The following is an 18,503-nucleotide window of genomic DNA, read 5'->3' on the forward strand; positions in this document are numbered from 1 at the left end:
CGGTGAAACTTGCAACCGCAATGCTGATGTTAGATGAACTAGGGTGGGGGGGGGGGGGGGGCTCGTGTGGAGCACAAACACAGGCATGGTCCTATTGAACCAAATGGCCGATGTCTGTAAGTTTTGTGTTAATGTGACCACGGCTATTTGACCCAGGGCTATTAGAATGGCAGGAATTGGCAACATTGGTGATTATCTTCATTGTCAGTGTGTAAAGGATATCATATAACTTGGGATTGCCCTACCATCTTCAGTTGTTTCGTCAATTACCTTCCCACGGTCATAAGGCCAGAAGTGAGGATATTCACTTATAATGCACAGACACTGAACAGACACTGAACAGATACTCCTCAGACACTGAACAGATACTCCTCAGACACTGAACAGACACTCCTCAGACACTGAACAGACACTGAAGCAGTCCACTGCCCCACAGAGCACGTCCTGGACAGCATTCTGGCTTGGATTGATAAATGGCAAATAGTATTCCCACCACAGAAATGCCAGGAAATGGCCTTCGCCAACAAGAGAATTTAATCATTTGCCCATGACATTCAGCACCCTGACCATCGCTGAACAGTGGTAGATCATGCTGCCTGTCGAGCCTGAACTGCCATTCAGCACAGTTATGGCTGATTTTGGGAGACAGCTAAACTCTGCCTATCCCACCCGTGAATACATTCAACAAGGAGCATCCACAACCTTCCATTCCAAATATTCATAACCATTTAAGTGAAGTAATTTATCGCCGCCTTATCCTGAGAAGGGAATAATGTCTCGGCATCTGTCCAACCAGCAACATCAAAACCTTGTACATTTCAATAAAATCGACTTAATTTTCCTGAATTCCAGAGAAAATAGACCCAATCTGCCTTTTATCATAGGGCAACCCCCCCCCCCCACATCCCAGAGAACAATTTGGTGGCGTTTGCTGTGCCACTTAAAACGCAAGTATATTTCTCTCTCTCTCTCTCTCTCTCTCCCCAAACCTAATGGTGCACAAAGGCAGATTTGTCTCTCTCCCTAAATAGTGAGTTTTGCCTGGAAAAGATTGCTAGCCTGTCACCAGAGGGCTCATAGGTTGAGGGGTACCACTCCGCATCAAGCAAGGATGACCAGGAGTCCTTCTTGCTTTTCCCACCTGCCATTGCATGCAGGTAGGATTTTGCAGCTTGATACACACCTTCCTTGGCCATCAAGTCCTGGGATATGACCCGCACCTGGAGCTTGTAGGTAGGAGCACTATCCACTGTGCCACAAGACCTCCCCAAACTCAAGTAGATCTTTTCTTAAATGTGGCGATCAAACTGCACACAGTACTCCAAATGAGGTCTCACCAAAACCCTACACAATTATTGCAAGACTTATTCTAATCCCCTTGCAATAAAGGCCGAAGCATTCCTCACTATCAACATCCTGGGCATTACCATAGACCAGAAACAGAACTGGACCAGCCATACAAATACAGCTGCCACAAGAACAGATCAGAGACTGGGCATTTTGTGGCTCATCAGTTACCTCCTGACTCCCCCATATGCCTGTCCACTATCTATGATGCACAAGTCGGGAGTGTGATGGAATCCTCTCCACTTGCCTGGATGAATGCAGCTCCAACAACACTGAAGAAACTTGACATCATCCAGGACATCCACTTGATTGGCACCCCATACACCATCTTAAATATTCAATCCATCCACCATTGACACTGTGGCAGCAGGGTGTACCATCTGATGCCCATCAATTCAGTCGAGACAGTTTGTACCAAAGAGCAGTGGCTTTAATCAACTAGATGTGTGCCAACCTGTAGCTTCTCCCGCACTGAGAGCCTATCTCAGATCGGCCGGTTATATACTTCCTCAGAGGGGCGGAGCCAACAGCAGCATCAACACAACAATTCAACAGCAACAGTAACAGCAACAACAGTAAGCATATACATTAGTAGCTGTCGATGACAATAGTAATAATAGAACAACAGTGAGTATATACAATAGCCATACGTGGCTCACCACACCATCTACAAGATACACCACTGCAACTTGTCAAAGCTCCTTGGGCAGCACCTTCCAAACCCTCTGATCTCTACCACTTGGAAGGACAAAGGCAGCAGATACATGGGAACCCCCCTGCATGTTTCCCCCAAGTCGCACACCATCCTGACTTGGAAATATATCGCCGTTACTTCACTATTGCTGGGCCAAAATCAGGAAATGCCTTTAATAATAATCTTTATCAGTAATTATAATCTTTATTAGTGCCACGCATAGGGTTACATTAACACTGCAGTGAAGTTACTGTGAAAATCCCCCAGTCGCCACATTCCAGCGCCTGTTCGGGTACACAGAGGGAGAATTCAGAATGTCCAAATCATCTTAACAAGCACGTCTTTTGGGACTTGTGGGAGGAAACCGGAGCAGCCGGAGGAAACCCCCACAGACACTGGGAGAACGTGCAGACTCCGCACAGACAGTGACCCAAGCCGGGAATTCGTAACAGCACTGCGGATGTACCTACACCACATGTACTGCAGTGATCCAAGAAGGCAGCTCACCACCACCTTCACGAGGGCCCATCAGGGATAGCCAATAAATGCTGACCTATCCAGTGACACCCACATCGCATGAACAAACAGTTAACAGTGTCACCTGCATTGAAAAATTAAGAGATTCCAAAATGAATTGGAGGGAAGGAAGAGAGAGAGATTTAATTGATAGGGGCTTTTCACAGTAACTTCATTGAAGCCTACTCGTGACAATAAGCGATTTTCATTTCAGATATATCTAATTTAATGCATATTTTGATAACTAAACACATAGAAGAAAATCCTGGTTTAGCAAGGATGTTCATAGTATTTGAAGTCAGCAGAATTAATTTATCTGCCAGGTGTGGAAAATGGATGTAGCTATACTTGGAAAGCCCCAGGGTACACTCAATATAAGTTTACCTCTGGTGTAATTAGTTGGTCCCATTCTGCTCTTTCAAAACTCTGTGGAGCAACGCAAGTCGATGAAAATTGACACTCGATTATAATGCTGGAGGGGGACTAACTTTGTACTGTAATTATGAGGCTTTGGAACTGCTGACATTCACCCCCTGTGCAAAAGCCGAAAGTGCACATCTCTGTTCTCATAAGAATTTCGATCTTGACACGCCAAGCTTAATAATGATAATAATCTTTATTGTCACAAGTACTCTTACATTAACACTACAATGAAGTTACTATGAAAATCCCTGCTCCGTGACTGTGATAAGTTAAGGAGAAATTATTTTATCAGACCCACGACCAACGTAAATTTTTATAGGAAAGCTAGGCTAGCTTTGCTAATAAACCAATGCTGTCTTTGGCATCTGTTGATTGATCACCTATTTTACAGTGAACATTTTCTGTCTTTCTTGAAGGCCCGGTATAATTTTATCCGCAGCATGGCAGCATACAGTCTCCTTCTCTTCTTGCTGCAAATCAAAGACCGGCACAACGGGAACATCATGCTGGACAGGAAAGGTCATCTCATCCACATAGGTCAGTGCTCATCCTTCGAGAACTGCTCAAAACCTCTTCAGCATCAAAAGATGAGGCGCTTGATTTTTTTTCCCCGTGCGCTCCTGCCAAATCACTAAAGCCGGCTTTGTTTCCCATTTGCTTCCCTTGGTGCTGTGGAGCGTATTTCCACATCCACCACATTCCATTTCCAGTCTGCAGTCTCCTTGCATGCTCTCCCCTTTTAAGCCAATTTCCGCCCATTTTGTCGCTGATAAAAAATCTAAAATTAAACATAAAAGCAGATGCTAATTCCCTGGAGAGAAAGAAACCATTGATACTCGTGGACGCAAGCCATAACCAATGCCCTCTAGCGACTGGGGGTGAAAAAGAAGCAAATAGTAGAAGATCCCTGTGACTAGTCTGTGCAAAAGCACAACTCGGTTCTCTTAAGAATGGGCATCGTGTGACAAGAAGACCACATCGATGATTTTGAGTTTGTCACTGGTTCACCTCAGTTTATTGTTTGTTTTTGGGTTGAGATGGGGTTGCATTTTAAGAACACAAGTGCAGAACGTAAGAATGGAGCATTTTCCCTTATTCCTGCCCACAACCAGAATTGAGTTGCAGAGAAGCAGGCAGTTACTGCTGAAGATCTACTCCTGCAGCTGGTGCAACCACTGTTTATATTGGTGGGGAACATGCTGAAAGTCCAGTGGCTGCACCCTGCCAGGCGATGGTTGACAATTGCCGAATGGCTGTTTTCTAATGGGAGGGTAGAGAAGGCGTAGTGATGCATGATGATGTGGGTCCTTTCGGGTAGCAAAGCGACATGGTGAAACCGAGTCTGTCCCACAGTCAGTAATCTGGCCACCGAGCCGAGAAAGTTCACTATCCCAGGGCACTTGGCTCATTAGTGACATCTAAAGAGCAAATCTATCACTGGGATTTTCACCAGAGAGTAAAAATAAACCTTCAGTTAGAACCATAAAATTCCAACTGTGCAGAAGGAGGCCATTCAGCCCATCGAGAATGCACCGACCCTCTGAAAGAGCACCTTTACCTAGACTCACTCCCTGCCCTATTCCCGTAATCCCACCTAACCTGCACATCTTTGGACGGTGGCAGGAAACCGGAGCACCTGGAGGAAACCCACGCAGACGTGGCAAGGGAGCGCAAACTCCACACTCAAGATCGGACTTTAACCCGGGTCCCTGGCGCTGTGAGGCTAGCTGTGATGTTAGTGATGGCTAACATCACTCTGCCATCATGCCACCCATATAGAGCGCCCATAGTGCCCATTTATGTAGCATCTTTTGCTCCCCAAGATGTCCGTAGGCACTTTAAAGCCTGTTAAGTACTTTTTGAAGTGTCATTGCCATTGTAATGTAGAAAATGCACAGCGAGCTCCCACAAACAACCATGAGTTAATAAAGTGCTGGTGATGTTAGTTGAAGGCTAAATATTGGCCAGGATACTGTGGAGAGTTACTCTGATCTTCATTGAAATAATGGCATGCAAGGTTTTACACCCATTTGAGAGGACAGACAGCCACCTCCATTTAATACGTCACCTGACAATGTAGCAGTCCTTCAGTGCTGCACAGGTATGCAGGTCCTGGCCTACGTGCTCAAGTCTACTGATTGAGGATTACAGTGTGTTACTGCTGAGCTAAGGCTGATAGCAGACTGTAATGTCACTCAGTATTTATCCTGCAGTACCCATGTAAAGGATGTACATATAACCTGTGGCAAACGTTATAATCTGGTCCGACACAAGGGAAGAACTAGCTGGACAACCTCAGTAAAATGCATTGTTTTAGCTGCACGCAATGCGCTGTAGGGAGGAGGCCACTATAGGCTAAGAGTGTACAGCTTACAGCAGATAAACAGCAACTGAGCATTTGTGGATTTAACATGATTTGGAGCGTCCTTAACAATAACCGATTTCAACATTCCTCAGACACTTCGGTAGCCAAAAATAAATTGGCACTTATTAACTGATGTTTACCGTGGCGAGAAACCTGATGACTTGCTTTAATTATTCCGTGCTCGTTTTTGCAGATTTCGGTTTCATGTTTGAAAGCTCTCCCGGTGGCAATCTTGGCTGGGAGCCTGATATTAAGCTAACTGATGAGATGGTGATGATAATGGGAGGGAAGATGGAGGCCACGCCCTTCAAATGGTTCATGGAGATGTGCGTTAAGGGATACTTAGCAGTCAGGTAAGAAGCCTACACAACAACTTAATGTTGCCTGGTTTACCCCAGACACATGGGAACACCATCGCCAGGAAGTTCCCCTCCAAGGCATGCACCATCCTGACTTGGGAACACAGTGGCTGTTCCTTCGCTGTCACTGTTGTCTAAATCCTGGAACTCCCTCCCTCACAGCATTATGGGGGTCTCTGCGCCGCATGGGCTGCAGCGGTTCAAGAAGGCAGCTCACCACCACCTTCTCGAGGGCAATCAGGGATGGGCAATAAATGTTGGCCTAACCAACGACACCCACATTCCTTCAATTAATTTTTTAAAATTCTGTAAGTAGACTTTGATTTTCGATAATCATGGTTCAATTTAAATGGTTGGCAATGTTTACAAAAGAAAAATCCCCTGCATTCTGAATGCATTAGCTGTTCTTGTGCACTGCACTGCAGATAGGCAAGATCAGCTTGTGTTTAATAGGATTGGAAGGAGGGTTGACCTTTGTTGCTGATGCAGATATCCAGACAGAAGCTGCTTTGAATGTCTCTTTATGACGATCCCAGACCACATCCCAACAGTGGCAAGGATACTGGACCGAAACCCCCAATATTTTAGTTTATTTTGTACGGCTGTAATAATTGTTTTCCAGATCAGATTTGACTCCTGTTAGAACCCCTGCAGACTCTGACTGGATATCTTCCAAAAATCTGTTCAACTGTTTTTTTTAAGCTTTCTTCCCCTTGTCCTCTGCTTTAAATACTATTCCCCCTTTTTTGAACTAGCCTACTGTGAGAGCAAAAGACTTGTGGTCAAAACGTCTGAATGCCTTATCTCCACCCAGCAATGAAATCATCCCCTCAGGCTAAAAACACATTAACTCCCCAGGGACTCCCCCCTCGTCAAACAACATTACATTAGCCCAGGCGGTTTTTACTCTGATCAATTTCACCTCTGGCTTCTAAAAGCTTTCTGCTCTTGCACAACTAGATTCTTTTAAAAACGTGGCCACTGCAGTCAAACCCACTAACCCCAGGCTTTTAACCTTTAAATTGCCAAATGTTTGTAATCCAATTTATCTAAAAATCCTGCCTTCGTCACACTCCGCAAGCTGCCAATTCAGTTAGTGAGTTGATAACTAGAGAACATAAAGTTGAGAATCGGCAGAACAGTTAGGAGAATTATTTTTCCTGTCCCACCAGAAGCATTGGTAGAAGTTGAATTCAGAGTAGCATTTGGAAAAGAAAGTGGGTAAATATTTGAAAGATAAATAAATGTAACGGGCACAGGCAAAGGGCAGCAGAATGGATTGAACGCTGCTTTCAATGAGAGGGTACAGGCGCAAGGGGTTGAGGAGCTTTCCTCTCTACGGTAAGGTTCTGATTCTACTGACACAGACTCTGCCCCGTGGTGTTGCGTGATTCGCACATTTAATGGGTGTGAATTAAACATCTCTTTTCTACATTAGGAAATGTTCCTGTTCGAACATGTGAATGCCTTGGTATATATATCTTTGCGGTTTCAAACTGAAATGTATCATCCTCCTCAGATTTCTAGGTGTTTCCCTGATAGCACAGCATGTTTGGGCACGGCACAGCTGAGCTGTACCGGTTAGAAGCAGTACACTGCACTCCGATACGGCGGTCTCTGCTGAGGAGTTGGTGAAGGTGATATCATTCACCTTTGTTGCCCCGGGCTCCTGATGGGCCAAACTGGCCCCTTGGGGTGACCACCTCACTGAATGAGGAGCCTATCCAGACCCCCATGGACCTGTGCCCAACAGGGGTTTTCACAATAGGGTCGAAGTAGCAATATTTCCACTTGGGGGAAGAGTCCACAAGTAGGGGCCATAATTAAGAGATGGTCACCGATCAGTCCAAGTAGGAAATGGGAAGAAGTATCTTTATCCGGAGTGTGTTAGGAATGTGGAATTCTCGCTGCCACAGTGTAATAGTTGAGGTAAATAGTATCGGTGCCTCTAATGTGAAATACATGAGGGAGAATGGAATAGGATATGCAGATAAGTGTTACGCTCTCCCAGTTAGTGTTATAAATGGATGGGGAAGATCCCAGAATGGAATCCTGGCTCAAAAGACCGTACCTTTTGCTTTTTTAAATAAAATGTGTAGGAACAGAGTCACAGGACCGCTAATTAGTTCTAACAGCAAGAAAATAAATTATTAAACATTAGAAAACTAGATTATGATACAATACTCATTTACCCCCCCCCCCTTCGTTTCACAATTACACACACCTTCTAAGATTAACAACGATTACGAAGCACATCATCAATTACAATGGTTCATTGATACGCAAAGCCCCTTTTTAGCACACAGATGACTGTAATTAGACGCACTCCTCTCCTCTCTGACCCCATGTGAACGTCTGTGGATTTCTCCTTAACAGACCCTCAGTTGATTCTTATACTGTGATCCAACATGCCTCTTTGAATCCCGCTTCAGAATTCCTACTTCCACACAAGTGATTTCAAATTCCGCTTTCAAAAGCCACACTTTCAAATCTTCTTTTAAATTATACTTTCCCACTGCTGCTTCCATCAAGATTTCTGGTTTTACACCCCTCCCTTCAGATTTCCTTTGTTTTAAAGACCTTTACACAAACTCTGAGATCCAGCCACCAATTCAGCACAAATAACATATCCCAATCTGTAGTATTTTTTCACAAATCTAAGCACTATTGAAGATATCTTTCTGGCCTCACGATCTAATGCCTTTTCAACTCTGCCTTTACTGAAGAGTAATCTGTTCTGGTTCCCAGTTTCCACTGTTCCATTAATTTCAAATTTCTTGGAAACTTCTCTTCATTCCTCTAGTTTCCTTAACTAGCTGGATTTTAGATTTCCGGCATCTGTTTTCTTAACCATTGCCCCACAGTATGGCTTTTCTTCTAGCAAGGCTGAGAGAGCATGCCTTCTAAAACCAACTGCTTCTCGCAGGGCTGTGAGAACTGCCTTCTCTCTTACTGCCTATCTCCAGCTGCAATCAAATTAGCTAAGCCGAAACATAAAAGTCTCTCTACCTTACAGGGCACCAGTTGCCACGCAAGCACTGATTGTTTATTTACTCTTCACGCCATAGCCCCCTCTCAGCACAATAGAATCGCAGTTAGAATTGAAACCAAGCCCCACACATACAAACACCGTTGCACATCTTTGGACCGGAGCACCCGGAGGAAACTCACGCAGACACTGGGAGAATGAGCAGACTCTGCACAGTGACCCAGCCGGGAATCAAACCTGGGCCCCTGGCGCTGTGAAGCAACTGTGCTAACCACTGTGCTACCATGCCGCCCTGAATATATTGGATGTTCCAGCCTCCTCGGATCTCTGTGGAAGAAAATTCCAAACACAGTGACCCTCTGAGAGATGAAATTCCTCCTCGCCTCCATCCTAAATGGGAAACCCCTTATTTTGAAGCTGTGCTCCCCTTGAGTTCTAGATGTCCCCACAAGCGAAACATCATCTCAACGGCTACCCTGTCAAGTCCCCTCAAAATCTTATGTTGCAATAAGATTGCCTCTCATTCTTCTCCACTCCAATGAGTATGGTTGTGTACACCAACCATATGGGCAGCACGGTAGCATTATGGGCAGCATGGTCGCACAAGTGGATAGCACTGTGGCTTCACAGCATCAGGGTTCCAGGTTCGATTCCCCGCTGGGTCACTCTGTGCGGAGTCTGCACGTTCTCCCCGTGCTGCATGGGTTTCCTCCCACAGTCCAAAGACATGCGGTTAGGTGGATTGGCCATGATAAATTGCCCTTAGTGAACAAAAAAAGGTTAGATGGGGTTATTGGGTTACGGGGATAGGGTGGAAGTGAGGGCTTAAGTGGGTCGGTGCGGACTTGATGGGCCGAATGGCCTCCTTCTGCACTGTATGTTCTATGTATATACCAGGGATCAGTTGGGGTGAATGGTCTGTGCTGAGAGTTCTGTTACATATTTAAGAAGACACTTCAGCAAAGGAGGATCTGTTTTGGGGCCACTGCTGTATGTTATCTTTATAAATGACCTGGAGGAGGGCGTAGAAGGATGGGTGAGTAAATTTGCAGATGACACTAAAGTCAGTGGAGTTGTGGACAGGGCGGAAGGATGTTGCAGGTTACAGCGGGACATAGATAAGCTGCAGAGCTGGGCTGAGAAGTGGCAAATGGAGTTTAATGCAGAAAAGTGCGAGGTGATTCATTTTGGAAGGCGTAACAGGAATACAGAGTACTGGACTAATGGTAAGATTCTTGGTAGTGTGGATGAGCAGAGAGATCTCGGTGTCCATGTACATAGATCCCTGAAAGTTGCCACCCAGGTTGAGTGGGTTGTTAAGAAGGCATACGGTGTGTTAGCTTTTATTGGTAGAGGGATTGATTTTCGGAGCCATGAAGTCATGTTGCAGCTGTACAAAACTCTGGTGTGGCCACATTTGCAGTTTTGGTCGCCGCATTTTAGGAAGGATGTGGAAGCATTGGAAAGGGTGCAGAGGAGATTTACCAGGACGTTGCCTGGTATGGAGGGAAGATCTTATGAGGAAAGGCTGAGGGGCTTGAGGTTGTTTTCATCAGAGAGAAGAAGGTTAAGAGGTGACTTAATTGAGGCATACAAGATGATCAGAGGATTAGACAGGGTGGACAGTGAGAGCCTTTTTCCTCGGATGGTGATGGCTAGCATGAGGGGACATAGATTTAAATTGAGGGGAGATAGATATAGGACAGATGTCAGAGGTAGGTTCTTTACTCAGAGTAGTAAGCGCGTGGAATGCCCTGCCTGCAACAGTAGTGAACTCGCCAACATTAAGGGCATTTAAATGGTCATTGGATAAACATATGGGTGATAATGGAATAATGTAGATGGGCTTTAGAATGATTTCACAGGTCAGCGCAACATCGAGGGCCAATGGGCCTGTACTGCGCTGTAATATTCTAATTCAGTTAATGCTGAAATCTATTTAGTTTAGGAAACTAATTTAATTAGGAAGAAGGCCTGTGAAGCACGACTGTGTTCCCACTTGGTTTATTTTGTTGATGCTCTATGTGTGAACCACTTGTACCTCTGGTGACTGTCAATGTTCTCACTCTCAAGGCCTTACATGGATGCAGTGGTATCACTTGTCACACTCATGCTGGACACTGGACTTCCTTGTTTCCGAGGACAGACTATCAAGCTTCTGAAGTAAGAACAATAGCTCTTGGTTGTGTATGTTTGATATGGTTAAACCTTTTAAAAGTTATCAGCTTTTGGAACTTGAGTGTCTTATTCTCTTACATTTGTTTAAAAAAAACATTAATCCTATTTTATGACGGTTACTGAGAGAACACAGTCCATTTCAATTTATGTATCCGTCTATTGCACGGTCGATGTGCGTGCACTATTTTTTAAATTGCGCATTTAACACCTGGTCAGAGTTTGAGATGGCAGCAGCTCAGATGCCCAGAATGAAAGTCTTGAGATTTTAATTTGCGCTTTTTCCTCCTCTGGTTTCAGGCAAAGATTCAACCCAAATGTTAGCGAGAGAGAGGCAGCAAACTTCATCATGAAAGTCATTCAGAACTGCTTCCTGAGCAACAGGTAAAAAGATGATTTCCATGTTTCCGTTCTCTAGATTCTCCTTTCTCTTGTGCAGATTGAGTGTGGGCCAAGTTCGCTTGTCCTCCCCGACCTTCCACAATCTTTGTGAGGGAAGCACGAGGCCTCACACCTTCACAATTAGTCATGGATTATACCATATCCTTCTGCCAGGATAAGAGAGGGTGAAATAAATCACCCCTAGCTGCACTGGGAGCTCCGGTTTCCTCCCACAATCCAAAGATGTGCAGGTTAGGTGGATTGGCCATACTTAGTTGCCCCTTAGTGCCGAAAATGGTTAGGTGGGATTACTGGGTTACGGAGATACAGTGAAGTTGTGGGCTTAAGTAGGGTACTTTTCCAAGGGCCGGTGAAGACTCGATGGGCCGAATAAAAAGCAAGAAGGTGGTCAGGGAAAGGATGGGCCCACTGAAGGACAAGCGAGGGAATCCATGTGTGGAGCCAGAGGAAATGGGGGAGGTACTAAATGAATACATTGAATCAGTATTCACCGAAGGGAAGGAATTGGTGGATGTGGAGTCTGGAGAAGGGTGTGTAGATAGCCTGGATCACATTGAGATCCAAAAAGATGAGGTGTTGGGTGTCTTGTAAAAAATTACGGTGGATAAGTCCCCAGGGCCTGATGAGATCTACCCCAGAATACTGAAGGAGGCAAGAGAGAAAATTGCTGAGGCCGTGACAGAAATCTTTGGATCCACACTGATTTCAGGTGATGTCCCGGAGGATTGGAGAATAGCCAATGTTGTTCCTTTGTTTAAGAAGGGTAATAAGGATAAACCAGGAAGTACAGGCCGGTGAGCCTTACATCAGTGGAAGGGAAATTACTGGAGAGAATTATTCGAGACAGGATCTAATCCCATTTGGAAGCAAGTGGATGCAATAGCGAGAGGCAGCACGGTTTTGTGAAAGGCAGGTTGTGTCTCACTAACTTGATAGAGTTTTTTGAGGAGGTCACAAAGATGTTTGATGCAGGTAGGGCAATGGATGTTGTCGATATGGACTTCAGTAAGGCCTTTGACAAGGTCCCTCATGGCAGACTGGTACAAAAGGTGAAGTCACATGGGATCAGAGGTGAGCTGGCAAGATGGATACAGAACTGGCTAGGTCACAGAAGGCAGAGAGTAGCAACGGAAGGGTGCTTTTCTGATTGGAGGGCTGTGACTAGTGGTGTTCCGAAGGGATCAGTGCTGGGGCCTTTGCTGTTCGTAGTATATATAAATGATTTGGAGGAAAATGTAACTGGCCTGATTAGTAAGTTTACGGACGACGCAAAGGTTTGTGTAATTGCAGATAGCGATGAGGACTGTCGGAGGATACAGCAGGATTTAGATCATTTGGAGACTTGGGCGGAGAGATGGCAGATGGAGTTTAATCCCGACAAATGAAAATGAAATGAAATGAAAATGAAATGAATGAAATTAAAATCGCTTATTGGCACGAGTAGGCTTCAATGAAGTTACTGTGAAAAGCCCCTAGTCGCCACATTCCAGCGCCTGTCCGGGGAGGCTGGTACGGGAATGCATTTTGGAAGGTCTAATGCAGGTTGGGAATATACAGTGAATGGTAGAACCCTCAAGGGTATTGACAGTCAGAAAGATCTAGGTGTACAGGTCCACGGGTCACTGAAAGGGGCAACACAGGTAGAGAAGGTAGTCAAGAAGGCATACGCCATGCTTGCCTTCATTGGCCGGAGCATTGAGTATAAAAATTGGCAAGTCCTGTTGCAGCTGTATAGAACCTTACTCCGCATAGAACCTTAGTTAAGCCACACTTGGAGTATAGTGTTTAATTCTGGTCGCCACACTACCAGAAGGATGTGGAGGCTTTATAGAGGGTGCAGAAGAGATTAACCAAGATGTTGCCTGGTATAGAGGACATTAGCCCTGAGCAGAGGTTGAATAAACTCGGTTTGTTCTCACTGGAATGATGGAGGTTGAGGGGTGACCTGATAGATGTCTACAAAATTATGAGGAGCATAGACAGAGTGGATAGTCAGAGACTTTTCCCCAGGGTAGAGGAGTCAATTACTAGGGGGCATAGGTTTAAGGTGCGAGGGGCAAGGTTTAGAGTAGATGTACGAGGCAAGTTTTTTTACAGAGGGTAGTGGGTGCCTAGAACTCGCTGCCGGAGGAGGTGGTGGAAGCAGGGACGCTAGTGATGTTTATGGGGCATCTTGACAAATACTTGAATAGGATGGGAATAGAGGGATATGGACCCAGGAAGTGTAGAAGATTTTAGTTTAGACGGGCAGCATTGTCGGCACGGGCTTGGAAGGCCGAAGGGCCTGTTGCTGTGCTGTACTTTTCTTTGTTCTTTGAATGGCCTCATTCAGGGCAGCACAGTAGCATTGTGGATAGCACAATCGCTTCACAGCTCCAGGGTACCAGGTTCGATTCCGGCTTGGGTCACTGTCTGTGCTGAGCACATCCTACCCGTGTGTGCGTGGGTTTCCTCCGGGTGCTCCGATTTCCTCCCACAGTCCAAAGATGTGCAGGTTAGGTGGATTGGCCATGATAAATTGCCCTTAGTGTCCAAAATTGCCCTTAGTGTTGGGTGGGGTTACTGGGTTATGGGGATAGGGTGGAGGTGTTGACCTTGGGTAGGGTGCTCTTTCCAAGAGCCGGTGCAGACTCGATGGGCCGAATGGCCGCCTCCTGCACTGTAAATTCTATGAGATTGGAATTTTTAGGGTCTTGGGAGGAGGCATCAGGATAAAGGAAAATGATGCAAGTGATCTCTAGCGAAGGTAAAATGTGCATTGACTGAAATGTTATCAAACCCGTCTCGTTTACCTTTCAGGAGTAAGACGTACGACATGATTCAGTACTACCAGAACCAGATCCCGTACTGATGATGAGCTTGAACCACCCCCGTCGCTTCCAGGAGACCAGACAGTGTGTCCATGCTGGTATCACTACTGTATAATTCTTGCACTTTTTATCCTCAGTTTGTGTTACCCGTCTTTAACGGCTGTACCTTAAACTGTACTTTTGGGACCTCGCAACAATCACTTGTTACAAAAAAGGATATTCAATCACTCTTTGCGATTATAGAACATAGAATACGTGTCAAATCATAGTTGAAGCATTAATTGCACTATTTGTGTTTTGTCTGTGATATTGGGATGACGAAATTGAAATATTAAAGTTGTATGTGGAGATATTATTTTTCTGTAGTGTATGTAAATGTGCTATACAGATATGTTTAATCTATAATGTGAATAAAGTAGTTGAATTGGTTTGGTGGTTGCATGCTGTCTTCAGTGTATGGCTCTTTTCTGAAGCGAACAGTAAACAAATGGTGTTACAAACAGTTTAACATTCCAGCAGTTGATCAAAAGCCAGAGAGGAGATGAGAAGCATTTTAGTTACTCAGCGAGTTATAGAACATAGAACAGTACAGCACAGAACAGGCCCTTCGGCCCTCGATGTTGTGCCGAGCAATGATCACCCTACTCAAACCCACATATCCACCCTATACCCGTAACCCAACAACCCCCCCCTTAACCTTACTTTTTAGGACACTACGGGCAATTTAGCATGGCCAATCCACCTAACCTGCACATCTTTGGACTGTGGGAGGAAACCGGAGCACCCGGAGGAAACCCACGCACACACGGGGGGGGAAGTGCAGACTCCGCACAGACAGTGACCCAGCCGGGAATCGAACCTGGGACCCTGGAGCTGTGAAGCATTTATGCTAACCACCATGCTACCATGCTCTGGAATACGCTGCCTAAAACAAATCGATTGTAATCTTCAAAGGGGGTTGGATCGCGGAGCAGGAAAATCCCGCAGGGCTACGGGGAACGAGTAGGGGAGTGGGGCGAACCGGAAGGCGCTTGCAAAGAGAAAATGGCCACTCTGCGAATTTTCTAGCAATGTTGTATACCCAGTGCAGGGGCAGCACGGTGGCGCAGTGGTTATCACTGCTGCCTCACCCCGCCCAGGACCCAGGTTCAATCCCGGCTCTGGGTCACTGTCTGTGTGGAGTTTGTACATTCTCCACGTGTCTGCGTGGGTTTCACCCTCCCTCAAACCCAAAGATGTGTAGGTTAGGTGGATTGAACACACTAAATTGGCCCATAATTGGAAAACAAAATTGGGTACACTAATGTTTTTTTTTAAGTATACCCAGTGCAAAGATGGGAAACTGCCAGTATTTTGTTTTGCCAAGCATGCCTATGTTGGTCAGCTGAAAATAACCTTTTTAGTGTCAGGGGTGGGGGGGGCAGGTCACCCAATGAACAGGATGTGTGTAACCTGCGGGTGCTGCTCCTGCGGAGCTTGGAGGTTCCATATTTAAAACTGACCAGGTATCTGTCAAACAGCTATGCATCTGATAGTTCAGGCAACCTATTCACAGTGAAAGGCAAAACCTTGTAGAAGCTGGCAATCTGAAACATAAAAGGAAAATGCTGGAAAAGTGGCAGCACGGTGGCGCAGTGGGTCAGCCCTGCTGCCTCAGGCCGCCGAGGTTCCTGGTTCGATCCCGGCTCTGGGTCACTGTCCGTGTGGAGTTGGCACATTCTCTCCGTGTTTGCGTGGGTTTCGCCCCATGGCCCAAAGATGTGCAGGGTAGGTGGATTGGCCACGCTACATTGCCCCTTAATTGGAAAAAATGAATTGGGTACTCTAAATTTATTTTTTTTTAAAAAGAAAATGCTGGAAATGCTCAGATCAGTCCCCGCCTGTAGAACATTTCCAATCAGCAACTTTTCATCAGAAGTGAAATTTTATTTTACTTTGCCAGGAGATCTCAGGGGCACACTTTCGATAGTGTCGGGGTCTTTGTGTTGCTAATTTTAGTATGGTTGGCGTAGTGTTCACAAAGACCACAAATGGCTTTAAATTGAACAAAGCTATAGATTTATTAAGACTAATTTGGATTCCCCCTATACTTCTAAATAATACACAATTGATAATAAACATATAATCTACATCATCTACTAATCTCTACACTATTACATTAACTATGATCTGCTCTCACTCACACTATCTTTCCTTCAGTCTGTTCTCTAGCTATCTCCTCAATCTCCCACCCATAAAGCTTAGCATCAATGTCTTACCCACTTGTACATCTAGCTCCCTCTAGTGATTGATTTTGACATTTCATTAACCCTTGCAGTTCTTAACATTTATGATAATGTCACCGACAGGACTACCATGATGTGTTGTGAATAACTGCTCCCATCCATTGCTTAAGTACCTGCAGCGCAGTGAAGCACTACAAATCAATTGAAACTGCAGCTCTCTCTGCTTAATTTATTTGTGCTCAAACCTAAAGAGTTAAACCCGGATTTTAAAAGCCCTCATTCCCGTTCTGCTGCTGGTTTCAGGATAGCAGCTCCCTTGTTAAAACTGTTTTTAGTCTTGATTCTGGGTGGCAAGCGACATCAAAAAGAGATGGCGATCTTGAAATGGATCCATTGCTTTCCTCCCTTGATCAAGTACGATGACACATTGTGGTTTCAAGCCTGATTTAATTGTGTAAGCGCCTATATAAAAGAAATGGGATTGGGGCAGGGCTGAGCAGAGGGCTTGAGGTGAACTGCCTGTGTTTGTTAAGACTGTTCACTTGCAGTCGATTGATAATGTAGCTGCAGGGTAAAGAAATGCGTTGATTCTCCCCAAAGAAGTGATGGTTTCATATAATTGTTCAGACAGGACCAGGAGACATAATTACTCTCTGGTCTAGTTCTAATGAGAGGCATTCCCCTTGCGATCTGCTTCAATGCCTATTGTCCCAATAATGATCTTTGCTCTAATAATGTAATCCACCTCAGTTCTCTGAAAAAACGTCAACATGGGTTCCATCAGCCAAATGAAGCTTGAAGCACATAAAGGCTTTATGTTCACTTAATATATGCCAGAACAGGTTTTTCCTGATGCTATTGAGAGCTTTGCATGTGCTAATATTTACCAAAAGTAGCTGATTTGATTAATTATTGTCACATATATTAGTATACAATGAAAAGTATTGTTTCTTGCATGCTGTACAAACAATGCATACCGTACACAGGGAAGAAAGGAGAGACTGCAGAATGTAATGTTACAGTTATAGCAAGGTGTAGAGAAAAGATCAACTTAATACGGGGTAGGTCCATTCAAAAGTCTGATGGCAGTAGGGAAGAAGCTGTTCTTGAGTCGGTTGGTACGAGACCTCAGACGTTTGTATCTTTTTCCTGACGGAAGGAGGTGGAAGAGAGTATGTCCGGGGTGCGTGGGGTCCTTAATTATGCTGGCTGCCTTTCTGAGGCAGCGGGAATTGTAGACAGTAAATAGATGGGAGGGTGGTTTGCGTGATGGACTGGGCTACATTCACGACCGTTTGTAGTTTCCTGCGGTCTTGGGCAGAGCAGGCTCCATACCAAGCTGTGATATAACCAGAAAGAATGCTTTCTATGGTACATCTGTAGAAGTTGGTGAGGGTTGTAGCTGACATGCCAAATTTCCTTAGTCTTCTGAGAAAGTGGAGTAGTTGGTGGGCTTTCTTAACTATAGTGTCGGCATGGGGGGACCAGGACAGGTTGTTGGTGATCTGAACACCTAAAAACTTGAAGCTCTCGACCCTTTGTACTTCATTCCCATTGATATAGACAGGGGCATGTTCTCCACTGCGCTTCCTGAAGTTGATGATAATCTCCTTCGTTTTGTTGACATTGAGGGAGAGATAATTATCGTCGCACAAGTTCACCAGGTGCTCTATCTCATTCCTGTACTCTTGTCTCGTCATTGTTTGAGATCCGACCCACTACGGTGGTGTCATCGACAAATTTGAAAATCAAGTTGGAATGGAATTTGGCCAGTCATAGGTGTATAAGGAGTATAGTAGGGGCCTAAGGACACAGTCTTGTGGGGCACCGGTGTTGAGGATGATCATGGGGGAGGCGTCGTTGCCTATCTTTACTGATTGTGGCCTGTGGGTTAGGAAGTTCAGGATCCAGTCGCAGAGGGAGGAGCCCAGGCCCAAGCCACGGAGTTTGGAGATGAGTGTCGTAGGAATGATGGTGTTGAAGGCTGAGCTGTAGTCAATAAATAGGAGTCATAGGTGTCTTTGTTATCTAGGTGTTCCAGAGTTGCGTGCAGGGCCAGGGAGATGGCGTCTGCTGTGGACCTGTCGCAGTGGTAGGCGAACTGTGGTGGATCAAGTCAATCCAGGAGGCTGGAGTTGATTCGTGCCATGACTAACCTTTCGAAACACTTCGTAATGATGGATGCCAGAGCCACTGGA

At 45.2% G+C, this 18,503-nt stretch overlaps 1 protein-coding gene across 1 annotated transcript in view; it reads left to right on the forward strand.

The window, feature by feature from the left end:
• Positions 1-14,509, forward strand: part of pi4kaa (phosphatidylinositol 4-kinase, catalytic, alpha a) — a 217,636-nt gene extending 203,127 nt beyond the window's left edge. The window contains exons 50-54 of the mRNA XM_038811028.1: positions 3,397-3,517; positions 5,539-5,698; positions 10,767-10,856; positions 11,169-11,252; positions 14,070-14,509. Coding sequence (XP_038666956.1) covers positions 3,397-3,517; positions 5,539-5,698; positions 10,767-10,856; positions 11,169-11,252; positions 14,070-14,121 — 507 coding nt within the window. The 3' untranslated portion in view covers positions 14,122-14,509. The remainder of the gene's footprint in view (positions 1-3,396; positions 3,518-5,538; positions 5,699-10,766; positions 10,857-11,168; positions 11,253-14,069) is intronic.
• The last annotated feature ends 3,994 nt before the right edge of the window (positions 14,510-18,503 follow it).

This window comes from Scyliorhinus canicula, chromosome 1 (assembly GCF_902713615.1).
Source record: "Scyliorhinus canicula chromosome 1, sScyCan1.1, whole genome shotgun sequence".
Lineage (NCBI taxonomy): Eukaryota > Metazoa > Chordata > Chondrichthyes > Carcharhiniformes > Scyliorhinidae > Scyliorhinus > Scyliorhinus canicula.